This window comes from Triticum aestivum, chromosome 4D (assembly GCF_018294505.1).
Source record: "Triticum aestivum cultivar Chinese Spring chromosome 4D, IWGSC CS RefSeq v2.1, whole genome shotgun sequence".
NCBI lineage: Eukaryota > Viridiplantae > Streptophyta > Magnoliopsida > Poales > Poaceae > Triticum > Triticum aestivum.
The window spans coordinates 83,248,991-83,265,782 of NC_057805.1; the positions used below are offsets into that span (position 1 = coordinate 83,248,991).

Here is a 16,792-nt window from a genome sequence, read left to right on the forward strand (position 1 = left end):
ATTGGCTAGAAAAATTACTTATCGGTGGTGTCTTCCTCCTCATGACCTATACAATTCTAATATTAGTACAAAGCAAATATGTAATCTGTAGTTGATCTATCAAGTGACAAAATATACTAAGATCAAAGATAATAGCACAGCCGGCTGCTGGCTATATAGCAATGCCACGTCATCATAAAGCCTTCTCTCATATAGTAGTCTGGCGTTTTGACTGGCTATTAGCATGGCTCCATTTAATATGAAGTATTTATTGCTTGCAGGTGCATATGATCTGCTGTGATCTACAGTAAACAACATCTTTGTGGCATCATATACATGCCATCCATGCAACCAGGAAATAGGAAGACTGACTGGCATTTAGGCAACAAACATATGTCATACAGCATCATAGTACTCCAAACATGTCACACAGCATCATACTACTCCATAGCATCATGAGTAATTACTTAAGATTACATAAGTCTTTAAGAAAGCATTCAGCAAACATAATAGATAACATCTCCGGCAAACAAGCCGTTCACGACCACAAGCAACAATCATAGTTTTGATCTGGACGATGACAAAAGTCACAAAGCATGGAGGGTACTATAAGTAACAGCTGCCGCAATCACCACATCACAGCTCACTCCTGAAATAAAAATGCATGTAAGATATCAAGGTTACAGTAAAAAAAAGGAATATGAACATGCAGATATCAATATCCCACCATGATTAATTATGATGTCTGTTTTGAAACTTATGCCAGATATGCTCGACTAAATCACTTTTAAGTTGGGCATGCTGTGGACGAGCACGAATAGTAGCTTTTCTACGCAACACATCTGCGAAACATAGATTACCACCAACATTCACTTCGGGAGGTAGAGCAAATGAAGCCCCCGGAATCTCATTCAAGTCAATATGAATTTTTGCCTGCTCTCTCTCATCTTCGATTATCATATTGTGGAGAATCACACAAGCCCTCATGATCCTTCCAACACTCTTTCTCTTCCATAGACGTGCAGGCCGACGGACAATGGTAAAACGGGACTGTAATACCCCAAAAGCGCGCTCGACATCTTTCCTTGCCCCTTCTTGCTTCTGGGCAAACAACTTGTGCTTCTCTATTTGGGGAAGTGGTATAGTCTTTATGAAGGCAGCCCATTCTGGGTATATACCATCAGCAAGGTAGTAACCTGCGGTATACTCATTCCCATTGACAAAAAATTGGACTTGAGGGGCTTCTCCTTTCAGTGCATCAAAAACAGTGGGGATTGATTGAGCACATTCAGATCATTATTTGACCCAGCAACTCCAAAAAAAGCATGCCAAATACGAAGGTCCTGGGAAGCAACGGCTTCTAGGATCATCGTTGGTACTCCATAATCGCCGCGGGTGAATTGCCCCCTCCATGCAAGAGGACACTTCTCCCATCGCCAATGCATGCAATCAATGCCGTGTTCTGAAAGTAACTAAGGTAACCACCAGGTGGGTGAGAATCCACTCCCCTGCTCAACGACATAAAGAAGCGAAGAGCGATCAGCACCGAACTACATGCAAGTATATACTCAAATTTGTAAAATCTGAATACAATACATTTGAGATGCATACTAGTTGATCACAGCAACTATTTAAAGGAAAAATAATCTGAAATGATCACAACAACTATTTAAAGGAGAAATCTGAATTGATCACAGCAACTATTTAAAGGAAAAAAATCTGAATTGATCACAGCAACTATTTAAAGGAAAAATAGTTTATATATATATATATATATATATATATATATATATATATATATATATATATATATATATATATATATATATATATATATATATATATATATATATATATATATCATACACACTATCATGTGGAAACTGAAAAGTTACACTACACTGCAATCCAAGATTCAGCAAACGAGAAGTCACGTGCTCCTGTACATCAAAGAAAGATCATCTAGCAGAAGGAACTTTTCTTTTACTATCATTACTAAGCTACTAAAAATGAACTCTGAAAATAGACAGTAGAGTAGTAGATAGATTTCTGATGTTGTATCATCTAACTAGCATATCATACAAGTGTGTCAGCAGCTCTAAGAAATGACACCACGATTCAGAGTTGAGATAAGCAATGGAGAAAATTCATACCATACTTGTGGATCAGAGTAGTCCATATTGCCAGCCATGTACCAAGGTGATGTAGAGTCACCGATGCAAGCAGGCGGTGCCCAGCAAGGACCTTGAGCCGTAGGACCCGATTCACTTGGTTGCTGCAGACTAGCCGCCAGAGACTCTTGTGGTCTTGGGGGATCCAAGTGCTTGTTCTCTGCTTTGAAGGGAAGGCCGACGGGATCCCCGGCGGCGGGGCGGACTTAGGCGCCGTCGAGACCAGCAGATGCGCCGGCGGCGGGACCAGGAGATGCGCCGGCGGCGGGGTGAGCAGAGGCGCTGGTGGAGGGGCTTCACGAGGTGCCAGCGCGCGCGTCCGTTTGGACTGCTGACCCATCTCCTTGATGTGCGCCGGCGACAGTTCTAGGGTTCGGGAGAGGTGGCGATTTGGGGAAATTTGGAAGGCTTGATTTGGCGCGAGGAAGCTATTTGGGGCGACGGCACGGGCTGATTTTCGCGCGCGAAGGAGGAAGGAGAAGCGCGGGAGGCGGGAGAGGCGCAGGGGATCGAGAGCGCCGGCTCTAGCGCTCGCCACGGGCTGCAAGCGGGCGCAAAGCTCTCGTATCTTGTGCCGCAGCCCGGCGCTTGACGAAGCGCCCGTTCGCTTCTCTCTCCCTCTTTCTCTCCTTTCCAGATGTGATTTGGCTGACGTGGAAGGGCTTATAGCCAGCTGAGTCAGCCTTATTATACTTGCTCTAATGGAACGTATAAACACCGCTGCACTACCCGCCATTCTGGAGGCTTTGCGGGCGCTGAGCTTCGTCATCCGTTGGATTTTTTTACTTTCACTGATTTTTACCTGCTGGCGTTTGGTCAGCCGTTGGTCCTTCTGTACATCAGCAGCAGCTTCACAGGTCAATGCCAGGTGGGGCTCGTTACCTGTGGGGTCGAGAGAATCATGTGAGGTTGCTTTGGTTTTGCGTGAGTGAATTGGGGGATCGATTTCACCGCGGTGGTCCCCGTCCTCCTCGATCCCCACATCCCTCCTCCCCACCAATCCCCCGTCTCCTAAAGCCCCGCACCCCTCCTCCCCTGCTCTCGCACCCCGCGTCGGGCCGCCGCCGTTTCTCTCGGTCTGCTCGGAGGGACGGAGAGGGTGAGTCCATGGTCAGATGAGGGAGGAAGACAGATGACGGGGTGGATCGGGTACTCGAGGAGGACGCCAAGGCCCAGCAGTCTCCCCCAAATCTCGTCGCCTCGGGCGTGGAGGCGAGCTTCCCGGCGACGTAGGCGTAGCGCCGCCAAGAGGTCAGCAACGAGGAGGTTCACCAGTCCGTTTCGTCGTCCTCGTCCCTAGGCGTCTGTTGCTGGAGAGAAGGACGCCAAGGCCCAGCAGTTTGTGACGGCCCCACCGGACGACGGACCCGGCGGGACAGCGGGCTCTAGCTTTCTCTCCCTTCTTCTTCATCTGGACAGAGAATGGTGAGATCTTACGTACTACATCATGTTGATTTTGTCTTCTTGTTCATGGCTAGGATTTGCAGTGTAATTTGGTGGTTATTCTTTTGCTGGGACTCTCCTGCAAAGACTCTGCTCAGATGCATAGTCAGGCAACTCACCGGAGAGAGCTGGGATGGAGGCGACTCTGAGGAAGATGAAGGCCAAGAGCGGTGCCGCTGCCGGGGAGAGGAGGCCGGTGCTGTCGAGGACAATACTGCTCCTCTGCGCCTGCAGCTTCATCCTTGGCGTGCTCTTCACCGACCGGTGAGCCCTCTCCTCTCCCCCCAGATTCGTTTTCGCTTGACCCTCTTCCTAGCGGAGTCCTTGCTCTCCCCGCTTTCTTTTTCTTGGATTCGTTTGAAAGCTCGCCGATGGAGTGCTCTGCTCGCCGTAGGCCTGCAACTGATACGTGTTCTATGGCGATGGTTTGGTCAGGTTCAGAGCGATGCCGGATTTAAAGAGCCAGGTGGTGGCGCAGCTGCGGTGACAGGAAGAGGAGCTGCAGATCGTTTCTGAAGATTTTGTTGCGATCGACAGCATCCATTTTTTGGCTCCTGGTTTATTTCAGAAAAAGAACAAACGAGGTTTTTGAAGATAATATAAAATCATGTTATTTTTTAAAGAGCGAGTTATGGAGTGAAAATGGATATTTTAATAAGAAGATAATCCTGATGTTCTTCAGTTTCCTCTTTGGTTTGTAATTCTGTGAACATCCTTTCTTGATTTCAGAAACCATCCTACGACAGGGACGTGATGGGGAAGTGGCAAAGACTCATGAGGCCATACAGTACGTCGACTTGATTTTTTTTTTCGCGAATACGCTAAGGATACGTATCTTTCCATTGATAGAACGGGAGTGTTTACAGCATGGGATTAGGACGACACACTATGCCATGTACACAAAAGGGAGGCATGGAAGTGGACGTTGAGCAAACAGACGGGGTTCCTCATCCCCAAGAAAACCCTAGCCTAGCGCTCTGGGATGATGTTGGTGATCGCGCCGGCGCCGGCCTGGGCCCAAAGGCGCGCTTCGTCCTTGATGGTGGAGCACAGGTGGGAGACAGAGGGTCGGTCCCCGTCGAAGGTGCAGCTGTTTCTATGCTTCCAAATCCACCAAGCGGTGAGGATGATGAGGGAGGATAGGCCTTTACGCATGGCAGCGGGCGCGAGAGCACAAGAAGAGGCCCAACGATGCAACACCTGCTGGCTGGCTGCTCCTTCTCCCGCCAGGTGTGGTACGATGTTCTTGCTTGGGCTCGCTTCCCCACCGATCTGCCGACCGGAGACACCGACTAGAATATTGAAAAATGATCTGAATTGTTTGCACTTCTGCGTTATATATCTATTGGGGGACTAATTGGTATATATCATAATTGTATCTAGATATTTAGACAAGTTGATCGCCACGCTGCAGATGGAGTTGGCAGCGCGGTTCAGCAAGCATGAGCTGCTTGAGAGTGCGGATGGCAAGGCAGGAAAGGAAAAAGGCTTTTATGGTGATCAGGATCAATACCGCGTTCAGTAGCAAGAAGCGCCGTGATTCTGTCAGGGAGAGATGGATGCCTCAAGGTTCATTACTTTGCAATGTTGTCTCCCTTGTTTTGGCTGTTTTGGCCTAGCTGTTGCTTTCTGCATTTCTTGTTCTTAGTTAGATCGATGCAGAGGGATGTGTTTTTAATCAACTAGGATTATGACGTGCAAATAGCAAGGAAATAACAGAGAAATGTGCAAGTACGAAATCAAGGGATCAGATAGGATCATCTATCGTCCCAGCAAATAGAATCAACTAAATGTGATTTTTTATCATCATAACAACTAGAATAATCAGGTAGGTTTATTTAACATCATAGCTGCCTTGGGTCATACAGTTTGTTTGTTGCCTGCATACTTTCTTCTAAGAGTTGAGCTATTTAGATTGGGGTGGATCATTTAGTTGTCTGGCATTTATTTTTATTTCACCACATATATCTCATCGTTGTTTATCAGATGAGAAACTCAAGAAACTGGAAGAGGAAAAGGGAGTCGTCATTCGATTTATGATTGGGCATAGGTAAGGTTACTGGCACTAAGGTTCAATATATAATAACTTGTTTGCTGAAAAAAAATCATAAGATGAGGTCCCGTAAAAGACAAATCGTAACATAGAACACATATATTGTAAATATCTCCATGGAAAGCTTACATATTTTAGACAATAAAAGGAACCCGTAAAGCCTCAATGTTATAAACAGGTGCAGATGGGGTTTCCCTAATTCCCTATCTTTAAACAGGACACCACTTGTCTAATTGCTACAGAGTTAGAAGTAATGGAAGTAGATAAGGACATAAATCTGCTATTCGTTGTGCAGCTATGAGTCAACTGTGCATGAACTGAAAAGGGAAGATTGAACAAGTTCTGAGCTGCTATCTGGAACCATAAGTATGCAAGTTTTACAAAATAGTTTGGATGAAAAAGCAAAACAATACAAGGAGCCTGCGTAGATGCACATATTTTTGATGAATAACACTCATTTTAGTGTTATATCTCAGCTTGTATGTCAGTAAGTGTGTAAGTTTAGTCTAATACTCGCTTTTCTTTTTCCTCAGATCAAAAGCCAAGGATTTGTTGGGTGATAGCTTGATTCTAAGGCATTAATAGATTTACAACACTTCCAAAAATTTACTGGCATTTTGTATTATATTTATTCAAGTCGCTGATTGATTCTTGACCATCACTTGATCAACTATATTCATTTTCTAATACAAAGCCACTTCGCTAATTATCTTATGACTATTGAAGGGTTTAAAATATTCAGGTATTTCAAGTGACCAACAAGTGTTATTTCAGTAATTTGAAATCTCCTGTATTCAGAGTTTAGTCAACTCTTAGTCATGTTCTTTAATAATCATTAGGTCTAATAAAAGTTTAGAACGATGCACTATTTTCCTGAATTTTGACTAGGCAAGTGCATCTTTGGTTGCGCCGATCGGATCGGATTCAATGCGTACATCGTATTGATGGACTGCTGACCGCTTCATCTGGTGTTTCCTCTGTCGTGTGAGTTGCATGTTGTTTTGAGAGCTTGAAGCAAGCAGAAAGCCGATGGAGGGGCTTAGGGATGATGAAAGCATTAGTGACGACATCAGGCGAGAGAGTATCGAGACTGCAAATCGCTTTCCTGTTTCTGCATTTCTTACTGTATATGTAACTTTGGCAGTATTCAGATCGTATAGCCTACGGGGAGCAGTGGAAAACATAATTTGTTGATGCTTAAAATTTGGAGTGGTATGTTTGATACATCTGCACTGTTGACACGGTCTTCTTTAATGAATAACAAGGTAGTACAGTAGAATTGTAACTTTAGAGCCCTGCAAACTGTCTGTGCAAATTATGATGCTGGTTTATAGAACTAAATTTGTGGTGTGCCTGTATTTTATCTTTAGTTGTAGGTTTCTCGGAAGCTTTACTGTGGGCTGTGTTACTTGCCAAACAAGTTCTAAGCACAAGTCAGATCCTTTCATGGCTTCCCTTATAAGATGATATACAAGGAAGTTTATTGCTTAGTGTAATTAGACAAGTGCTTGGATTATTCTGTAGTGAAAATAATGTGATTTTCCATCTTCTTTCTGTTCTTAGATCAGCTCACCTTAGGCCTTAGCCATACAAAGTAATTTGTGAAGATATATGTTCCTTAGTTTGATCCCACCTTCCCTGATTAAACATATGTCGTTACTCGATTTGATTATTGTATTAGTGTCTCTTAAGTTCGCTGGAATCGCTTGATGTTTCCTTTGAATTTAGAAGAAGGGACTCCAGCCATAAGATTCTTAAGTTCGTTGGCTTTGCGGCCGCATCATGGCAAGACGGCCACAAGGCAGCTGTTGCTTCCAGGCACAGAAAGGCCACCGATCGGATCAGCACGCAGGAAACCCGTTCGGATCGCCGCCGCAAGCCTCACTTTAGCAACAGATCAACCTCTGCACCTACATCCACTTCGATAGGCCGTTAGTCAAAGTTTATTTCAAATTTCAATCTAGAGTAGTTACACTTTTTCGCCTCTGCCTGCCTGCTTCTTCTAGCAGAGTTGCATTTCTCCTATTTTCAAAGCTTCAAATAACTCGATTTGATTAAAAATCATTCCTAGGGGAACCCAGCCGGAAGTTTTGATGATCATTGCACATGGGGTAACAAAGTAAAGCTTTACAAAGATCAAGTCAGAAAATTGAAGCGTCTCATCTCTGCGAAAAAGTCACACATCAATTGTTACATTTGCCACATGAGCCTTCAAGTACCTATGGAAGTATACCATGCAAGCATTACGCGACAATGACACTCTCTTTATTCCTACGTTCACACCTTCTGAAAACCAGTCAGACTAAGATGACTAAATAAGCTCTACAACTGCCTATGTATGTGTTTCTGTAAAACGATCAACCTCACTCTACTATATGTGATAAATTCACATTGCATTATGTTTGTAGCTACATCCCCTACCTATTCACTACTAACATCGCTACTAACTGGCTTCTTGCGCCATTGGCGCAACCGGGTCATCTAGTAACTACTAACAATTAATTAATTGGTTTCTGTAATTAAATTGACAGCTGTAGCAGTATAAATCTGTTATCTGTAGACAATGATACCTTAATCTCTGATTCACGGGATCAAGTTAAGAATTTGTGGCGGTGTCGTTCGGCTGGCCATAGTCCATAGACTCGTAGAATTGTACTCCATTGATGTGCGGCAAGCAACAGCTTCGCTAATCACCGAGCGACGACTATGTCACGCCCGGCGGCCGGCGACAATGAAGCCCTAGCGTGTCGGGCACATCCTCACCACGGAAAGAGTCTAAGAAGTCGGCTCAACGTGTGAGTTTTTGTGTGTGCATTGATCGATTACGTGATGTATAGCCAATGGCGGATGGTGCAATTTGTTGTCTTTCTGCTTCATTCTATAATAGAATGAGGCGGGGGAAACCCCTTTCAAAGAAGAAAAAATGGTGGATGGTTTGGACAAGAGGTCAATGTTTTTCTCTCTAGGGCATCTCCAACCTCGACCTGCACACATCTCGTATCAGTCCGGACTGAGTTGTTCAGACCGCGAAAGCCACATCCAATACGGTCATGTGACAGTCCACGGCGCGGTTCGGACGCGTTTTTTCCCGCAAACCGAACACAACGTGGAGGAGGTTTGCGGGAGTTCAGACCGCTGTCACGCCCGCTTCTGACCGCGCTGGCCCACCAAAAATCACTCCCCTCGCCCCCGCGCGCTTCCCACCCGTCGCTCAGCTGCTTGCATTCATGCCGCTGTAGAGCGCGCTGCTCCACATTGAAGGCGGCTCGGGGCGGACGCGACCTCTCAGTGCCTCCGCCATTGAAGCGGCGCGCCGGTCGAGGGCGCCGCCCGCTGCATGCTCAGCTGAACACGCCTCCTCGCCGCATTCAAACGCCTCCATTAAACCCCGTGAAAGCCGAGAAACTTACTGCGGCTACACGTCCGTTCACGAGTGGACTGGCATTAAATGCAAGCCCGAGCAAGCTCCTCCCGTCCGTCTTCTATTTAAACAAGGTCAGACGCCGGGCAAGAATCGCATCACTCCACCGCTCCCCATCTCCTTCTTTCACCATTTTCTTTAATCTTTCGATGACATCGACGAGCTAGAAGAGCAGTTCTCCGGCATAAAAGCCGACTGGGTGGCCCGCCGAACCCGGCGAATACGAGCGAGGCAGCTCGCTGCTCCACCTTCCTCGCCTAACCCGACGGAGCAAGTTGTTGCCCCAAGCCGATGCGTGGTTCAGCAACTCGCCGCTCGAAGCTAGCTCGCAGAGGAGTGGCGAGTTGCTCCAGGCTGGCACAGCAGGGAGCATGGCGGCACGGGCGTCAACGATGCCGCGTCGTACTGGTCCTCCAGTGCCCACGACCGCACCGCATCGACAACGCAGAGAAAGACGCCGGTTGTGCGGATGTTGACGAGGTGGTGGCCCACACGTCCGCGCCCCCCGCCATTATCGAGAAGAAGTAGAACATGGAAGACCACCACCACTTGGGTCCTAGGAAAGCCACCGACGAGGCACCGCCGGTGTACACAGTCGGCGTCTTGCCCTCTCACCAGCCACTGTCGTCCCCTTACCCAAGAACCAACTATGGCTGCGTAGGGACCCTTCCCCTCCGGCTGAAGCATCTGGCGGCGGTTCCACTCTGATGGGCGATAGGGTAGCGAGCCGTCCTTGGCGTTGAAGCGTATACCTTCGGTGCTCACCGATGCCGGTCATGGGGGCGAGTTGGAAACCCGCCGAGCCTGCCGTAGACAAGTCCGGTTTCGGTTTTAATTGAAAATATGTCCAAAATATAACCGTTTTCGTTCGATTTATATGATATCCATCATGTTTATATGAAATCCGAATGAGTTTGCATGAATTTTATCCGATTTATTAAAAAAGAGTTTGCAATGTATGCGGTTAGTGTTGGATGACGGCCTCCCGCATCCGTATCCGCGGACTGGTCCCTCCTGTCCACGGACGGATGCGGATGCGGGAGGAAATTTGCGGGTCGCAAGATGCCCTTAGTCTTCTTGATGCCTATAGGATTCCTTTCGACACCCTGCTTGCGAGATTTATACACTAGAAAGATCTGGATTCTTGTTTGTTTCTACGTCGCCTGTAAACAAATTTCGCAGCATGGAACATGACACTTGGACAGATGGAGACGAAACCATCTGTGCAACGTGCTCACGGCGAGGGCACACGTCAGGACGGGGGCCAAGTCCATGTGTGCTGCAGTTCATGGCACACGTGTGGCCATGCACACCGCCGCACAAACATCCTCGTGTCCGCTCGGTCTGGCAGAAAGAAGCTTGCAATTCTTGGATCCGGTGACGGCTGTCGCACGGCCTATACCTGGCAAACCCTGCATGCACCTGGTGGCAGCAGAACATCAGAAAATAAGCAGGGAAATTGTCTCCATCTACATGGGACCTGGGACTTGGCCACAGCAAAGCCTGGTAACCTTGGTACTGTGCATTGCTCCGCTTCTAGTTCTAAGAAGAAAAGAGCAAGCCAAACAAGGGGGGTTCAGTTGATGATGGAACATTTCCGGAGCTGAAGACAGTGCATCTCTCCCCTGATCACACAATGATGATCTGAATTCTGAATCCAAGAGTTGCCCAACTGAAGAAACAGCATTTGATTCTCACCTAAAGAAAGAAGAATTCAGAAGGTGGGATCAGGACGTGTAGACGATTATCGCATTGCCAAATTGAGCTCGATCTGCAAAGGAGATTGAAGCCAGTGGCTTCAGAGAGATTTTCTTTGTTTCTTGAAGAGGGATGGCCTGGCATGGTGGATGAGAGCCACTCTGGCTAGCCAAGAAGACCCACCCATGCAGCCACACTCACTGCATCCATCACAGGGGCTTCCCAGCCGATGGTGAGATGGATCAGTTAGCAGAGGCATTGCATAGGCAAGTCATTCTTGGCTACCAGATGAAGGGAGGCTCTCCATCTCCATGCAAGGCTTCACCTCTTCCTTCTTTTTCTTCTTCACACTTGATATACAATTCCTTCTCTGATGTATGTATGATGATGGGTCTCCTTGGGGCTCTCTGTGGCATACATCCCTGCTGGCTCACACCAGATGGTATTTATAGTGTGGACATGGGAGGGGGTCAGGACAGGTGGTGCTAGTCACATTTAAGCTGAGTCACACAATTGACATCATTCCAAATTTTATTTGTAGCCAAGTGAGATTAATTTTATTTAAGTGATGATTTTGGATTACTGGAACTCCACGCGAGGCCTTTATTTTCACGCGAGTGATGGATGTCCATCATATATTATTATAAAAGTTCACCAGATGTTCAAAACATACCAAACATACATTGAGGTGTCTGGACCATCGAACGACCACTACCATCGCAAAAACGAGTCACCGACGCGCCTCTGCCGCTGCTCTCCTATTAGAGTAGGCTCTGACCTAATCGATGGCAGTCAAGAAATTTTCGTGCACATGCCCCTAAGGACCAACGTCCTTGAGCCGCCATTGTTGTTGTCGAACCCTTTAACCCATCAGAAATAATCCATCAGAAGCGCCTGACACCAGATCTCGTCGTCGCGTACATACAACGAGAAACCCTAATCTCGCTACCACAAGGAGACGACATGAATCTACATCGGAGCTTCAGCGTGCCCGTCCTCCCGAACAGACTCGAGGAGGATTAGATTTGGAAGACCAACACGAAGATGAAGCGTCCTCATCAGTTCAAATGTCATCCCTACGAGGATTAAAAAACCCTTACCTAATCTAATACCCGAAGCCGTGGAACCGGGATTTCCCTTGCCGCGAGGGGAGGCGAATGCACGAGCTGGCTGACGGAGCCTGGAGGGGATGAGGTCTTCAACCTAGTTGTTGTTGAGGGGAAGGAGTTCCGATGGTTAAGTTCCTTCATGTTTAGTTGTTTGCATTTTTCAAGATTTATTATAGGCAATGTTCGTTCGATGAAAAATGACGTTCTCATCGACTCTAATGTATTTGTGGTGACTTCATCAATCTCAATCTTTATCCGTCTCTTGGGTGTGCTCATATGGATAGGATGTGCATGGATGCGTCCATAGGTATGCTCGTAAAGAAACCATATATTTTACTGCACTTTTCAATATGTCCTGTATCGCAATACTATTCCATTGAAAAGTAGATTTTATTCTGTAGATCTTGAAAGTTGACCCCCAAAATTCTTTTTAGATCTCATCCTAAGGGATTGAGACGCCCAATGCTAAGATCGACCAAAGCATCTAAAAGGTACCTCTCGAACAGGAAAAGTCTAGCGAATGTCAATGAGCATCCAAGAGTAACAATCACAGCTAGCATATGCTTGACACTGCATGGTACCTACGATCGTTTCCCAACACAGGTGAAACGGTTAGATCACCTCAGCCATGATAAAGGAATATTGCAATTTTAGGCATCAACTTGTATGTATAGTGCAAATGTAAGGGCCATCAGATGCAACAATTCTACTTCTTTTAGCAAGTTGGAAGAATACATCACAAATTCAACGACAAATAAAACACGAAACATCCATCAAAAGCACAGACCACTCCAGACTCCACAAGCCTTTCCAAACGTCAAATATATGGCTACAAGAGATAGTAACGCACATCAATAATAAGTCTGATGTGAATGCAGGCAACAAGACAAAATAAAGTAGTTCAGCTGTTTATTTTACAGGTGGAAATTTCTACATTTCAAGTAGAGGAACTAATGCCTTGTTCTTAAGTGAAGCTACTTCTCATCAGGTCCTTACTGCCTACCCTGCACGACACCAAAATGAAGAATCATCAGTGATTAGCCACAGATTAACGGTATAAGCAAAACTGCAGACACAATTTATCATAGGCATATTCCTCAGGGTTGATGTATGCGCCAGGATTTCCTAATACAAAATTTAATAGTACCCCGTATATGCTTGCATTTACATTTAAGGACCTAGCAGGTTCATTGCTCTAGTGTTTTACCAAACAGATGGGCATGAGAATTTAAGGCCAAAAATTTAGTCCACTTCCGAGACATGTTGAAACTACAAATCTACTCCCTCCGTTCCAAAATAGATGACCCAACTTTGAACAAACTTTGTACTAAAGTTAATACAAAGTTGAGTCATCTATTTTGGAACAGGGGGAGTAACAGTCAACATACAAACTTCAAACCATCAGTAGGCAAGCGCTACAGGCATGATAAAGTAATATTCATAGGTTGCTTCAATGTACAGCTTTATGGACAAATTGTGCAAATTTAAGCTTTATGGACAGAAGAAATCAATATTGGTCATCTTCAATCAAATATTCCCTCCGTAAAGAAATATAAGAGTGTTTGAATTGCTACTTTAATGATCTAAACGCTCTTATATTTCTTTACAGAGGGAGTACTTGTCTATAGTGCCAGTAAAAGCCATATGACAAAGGCTTTCATACCTGCCAGTTCCCTTGTTGTCCTTCACCTGGGCTAGGATACTGACCAGAAACCCCTTGCAAGTTATCCCCTCCATATGCAGGCGCTGCACCCTGTCTGTTGTCTCCACCATAACCAGGACCCCCTTGGTTACCTCCAGGATATCTCGACCCAGACGGTTGTCCATAAGCTGGAGGTCCAGATGGCTTCCCATAGGATCCAGGAGCAGGTGGTTGACCATAATTTCCAGGTGCAGGCGGTTGACCGTAATTTCCAGGTGCAGGTGGTTGACCATAATTTCCAGGTGCAGGCGGTTGACCATAATTTCCAGGTGCTGAAGGGCCACCAGGCCTGAGATCTCCTTCCTGTCCTTGCGAGAAACTCCTGCGCTCTTGTGGATCTTGGAAACCTTGACCGGCTTCATTTACACGCCCTTGGTACCCACCAGGCGCATTGTAACCTGGATGGTCGGCAGAATCATTCCTCCCATAACCTCTACCATCTTGCCCAGCTTGTGCGTAATTCTGCTGTGGAGCGTAGCCTCTTACGTCTTGCTGTGGGCGGGACCCTTGGAAGTTTCCTTGTGGTGGCGACCTGTTCTGGTAATTACCTTGCGGTGGAGGACTGTTTTCGTAATTTCCACGACAGTTGCGGTTTCTATCATTCCTTGACGGTTTGCTATACTGAACAGGTGGTGGTCTTGGAGTTATGACACCATTCTCGTATTTGTCTCCTGATGAAACCAATTCACACATACAGATAAGATCGGGGGCATATGAACTTACTAAACAGTAATTGATGAACAAGAATACAACAAACCTCCATACTCCTTTGTCTCTGGGTATAAATATGAATCAGGCAAGATAAAAACAACTCCAGGCAATCCTGATCAAAATGCAAAAAAAGAAGGTACTTAAATTTATAGAATAACAAACATTTCAAACAGAATATAAGTCTAGATATCACATCATCTCACCGCGAAACTTTTCTGACATTTCCTCAGTCATTACAGCTTGAAACCCAACATATGTTGTTGTACTAAGAGCATACATCCTCTTCTTAGCCTCCTCATAACTACAAGAAGCTAAGAGCTCAGCTAAATGTTGCAAATGATATTACATTGCTTACACATCAGTCAGAAGAAACATTAGCATCATAAATAAGGGCATGCCTTCACTAGATAATTTCAGAGCCATCAATTTGATAAGCAACAGCTTTACAAATTCTAGGCAAGAGCAACGACTTAACCTTTTAAGAGCGGAAACAGAACCATCAAATATAGGGAACCATTCGCTAGCAGTATTCATTGGTGTAGAAACAGACCATTCGCTAACAGTGACCATCAAATTCAATGAATAAGAACATACTGCAGTAACTATGACAGATAAGGGATCCTTGAACTGAAAAGTACATTCAAAATACTAGATGTAGATCTCATAATGACTTAAGTTATATATTACCATAACGTTATGAAAAATATTACCATTGCAATTCTCCAAAATCAAATTATTCTATATATCCCTTTATAACCAGTTAACTACTATTCTAATTTCATACAGAAGAAAGCAACAAAGCTGACAGCGCAAAACGACAAAGTACATATTAGTTTTGAGGTCAATCTCGAGATGCTACTTCTGATATTTCTGCCTAGTGGCACACGTCTAGTTTAGCGGAGAGCCCTAACTAAAAAAGGCAGGATTAAATGTATGGTTGGATTATGGAAAATGCATGTCTTTACGGTCAGGAAATAATAAATAGCAGTGGATTTAGAATATCTTGAATACTTCAAATCACCACACACACAAAAATGCTCCAAACAGAATAATGTTACTTGACATAAGTGTATCAAACTGCTCCCTCCGTTCCATAATTCTTGTTTATTCAAGTCAAAAAATGTTGATGAAACACAAAAAAATTGCATCATTCACGACTAAACCACTGGAGCTATCGAGCATAGAAAATTTTCAAACGTTATTAGTTGTCATAAGTAGAACAAGGCACATTATCGCAAGAATCAAACTTTGTTGACATAATTCAGATCCATAGCCACCAAAATAAACATGACAGCCACCCTCAAAGTTATCACCCACTCACTTGAAAAAGCAACAATCAGCTCAATGATTCCAGCAATTGCAACTACAGATTAGTATCATAAACCTTTGTTGATAAAAAATTAATATGGAACGACAATCAAACTAACAGCACGCCATATATCAGAACCACATGAATACCACACATACGCAGCCTTCAATCACTCCAACCATACACAAGACACAAGAAAGGAAAGCAATCAGACTCATCCTCTGAGACTACTTCGACACGAGATGAGTCCGATTCCTGACCGATTCACACATTTCTAAACAAGAAACGAAATAAGACTAATTCGACACGAAGACAAGTCCAATACCTGACCGATTCACAGATTTCTGACGAGAAACGAAATAAGGGGGATTTCGTTATACCTTCCGACGACCTTGGCGAGGGTCTGCAGGTAGGTCTCGATCATCTCCTCGCGGGAGGGCTTGGGGTCGGGGAACTCCATGGTGATGAGCCAGTGGTTGTAGTCGCACCCCTCGAAGAGGATCTCGTCGGGGTCGATTTTGGCGTCGTCCGCCCCACCGCCGTAGTTTCCCCGTGCCGCTGCCGCCGCCGTCGACCGGAAGCCGGCGGCGCCCCCGGGGAGGAACGGGCGCGGCAGCGGCGCGACGAAAGGGGCGAGGAGGGGAGCCCGATGGGGGGATGCCGCGGCGGAGGCAGTCGGACGGAGGAGGGATGCGGAGGTGGAGGCGGCGGCGAGGGCCCGACGGAGGCGGAGCGCGAGGGCCATGGCGGGCTAGGGTTTTCGTTGGGGGCGCCGCGGATGGAGGCTTCTGGGGTTTAAGGGGGTTGTGTGAGATGGGAGCGGTATACGGAAAGAGCGCTGCTATAGGTACGATCAAACTTCATACGATTTTGCGCACGAGCAGACTGTTCTGGTGTAGTGGGCTCAAACATTGAGAACGATCTGTGTCTTATAGTACAAAATCGTATAGAGAAAACATCGTACACAAAGCAGTTTCGATACGGAAATGAGCAGCAGGGAAGCGGCATACGGGTGAACACGATCAACAAGGCCGCGTAGAAGGGCCTAGACGAATAAGAGAGAGCATCACAAAGTTGGGCCAAACAAATGTCTAACCAGTTTCGTTAAACGCTATGAATTTTATAGTGACCCGTATAATCAGCTCAACTTCCCCTCTCACCGTGGGAAAGCTGGTCTCTTTTCGTAAACCTTTCTA

General features: G+C 45.7%; 2 protein-coding genes and 1 long non-coding RNA gene across 11 annotated transcripts; 1 reads left to right on the forward strand and 2 right to left on the reverse strand.

Moving 5' to 3' along the window:
• Window positions 1-338: 338 nt before the first annotated feature.
• Window positions 339-2,756, reverse strand: LOC123099692 (uncharacterized). The gene is made up of 3 exons (XR_006448212.1): window positions 2,133-2,756; window positions 707-1,487; window positions 339-628 (listed from the first exon to the last, which is right to left on the reverse strand). It is a non-coding gene; the product is annotated as an uncharacterized lncRNA (long non-coding RNA).
• A 384-nt stretch (window positions 2,757-3,140) lies between these two features.
• LOC123096363 (probable beta-1,3-galactosyltransferase 2) lies at window positions 3,141-6,872 on the forward strand. Of its 9 annotated transcripts, none has more exons than XR_006446575.1 (8): window positions 3,143-3,575; window positions 3,681-3,857; window positions 4,029-4,177; window positions 4,323-4,380; window positions 4,460-4,828; window positions 4,977-5,162; window positions 5,580-5,643; window positions 6,180-6,872. XR_006446575.1 is itself a non-coding variant. In XM_044518084.1 (6 exons), exons 3-6 carry the CDS (start codon window positions 4,576-4,578, stop codon window positions 6,226-6,228), a joined length of 516 nt encoding a protein of 171 aa, XP_044374019.1. In that variant the 5' UTR covers window positions 3,142-3,575; window positions 3,681-3,857; window positions 4,029-4,575; the 3' UTR covers window positions 6,229-6,872. The 9 variants fall into 9 exon arrangements, 1 of the variants encoding a protein (XP_044374019.1); XR_006446577.1 differs by having other exon boundaries at window positions 5,008-5,162; XR_006446572.1 differs by having other exon boundaries at window positions 4,460-4,823.
• A 5,757-nt stretch (window positions 6,873-12,629) lies between these two features.
• LOC123096365 (DAG protein, chloroplastic) lies at window positions 12,630-16,418 on the reverse strand. Its single transcript, XM_044518085.1, has 5 exons — window positions 15,977-16,418; window positions 14,491-14,588; window positions 14,334-14,399; window positions 13,538-14,247; window positions 12,630-12,878 (listed from the first exon to the last, which is right to left on the reverse strand). Exons 1-5 carry the CDS (start codon window positions 16,339-16,341, stop codon window positions 12,867-12,869), a joined length of 1,251 nt encoding a protein of 416 aa, XP_044374020.1. The 5' UTR covers window positions 16,342-16,418; the 3' UTR covers window positions 12,630-12,866.
• Between the last annotated feature and the right edge of the window lie 374 nt (window positions 16,419-16,792).

Coding starts and splice junctions, on each gene's coding strand:
- LOC123096363 (XM_044518084.1), top strand. CDS start 4,576: ATGATGTTGGTGATCGCGCCGGCGCCGGCCTGGGCCCAAAGGCGCGCT. Junction 5,163..5,579: donor GGAGAGATGGATGCCTCAAG/GTTCATTACTTT, acceptor GTTGTTTATCAG/ATGAGAAACTCAAGAAACTG. Junction 5,644..6,179: donor CGATTTATGATTGGGCATAG/GTAAGGTTACTG, acceptor CTTTTTCCTCAG/ATCAAAAGCCAAGGATTTGT.
- LOC123096365 (XM_044518085.1), bottom strand. CDS start 16,341: ATGGCCCTCGCGCTCCGCCTCCGTCGGGCCCTCGCCGCCGCCTCCACC. Junction 14,589..15,976: donor CTCGCCAAGGTCGTCGGAAG/GTATAACGAAAT, acceptor AGCTTCTTGTAG/TTATGAGGAGGCTAAGAAGA. Junction 14,248..14,333: donor AGAGACAAAGGAGTATGGAG/GTTTGTTGTATT, acceptor TGGTTTCATCAG/GAGACAAATACGAGAATGGT.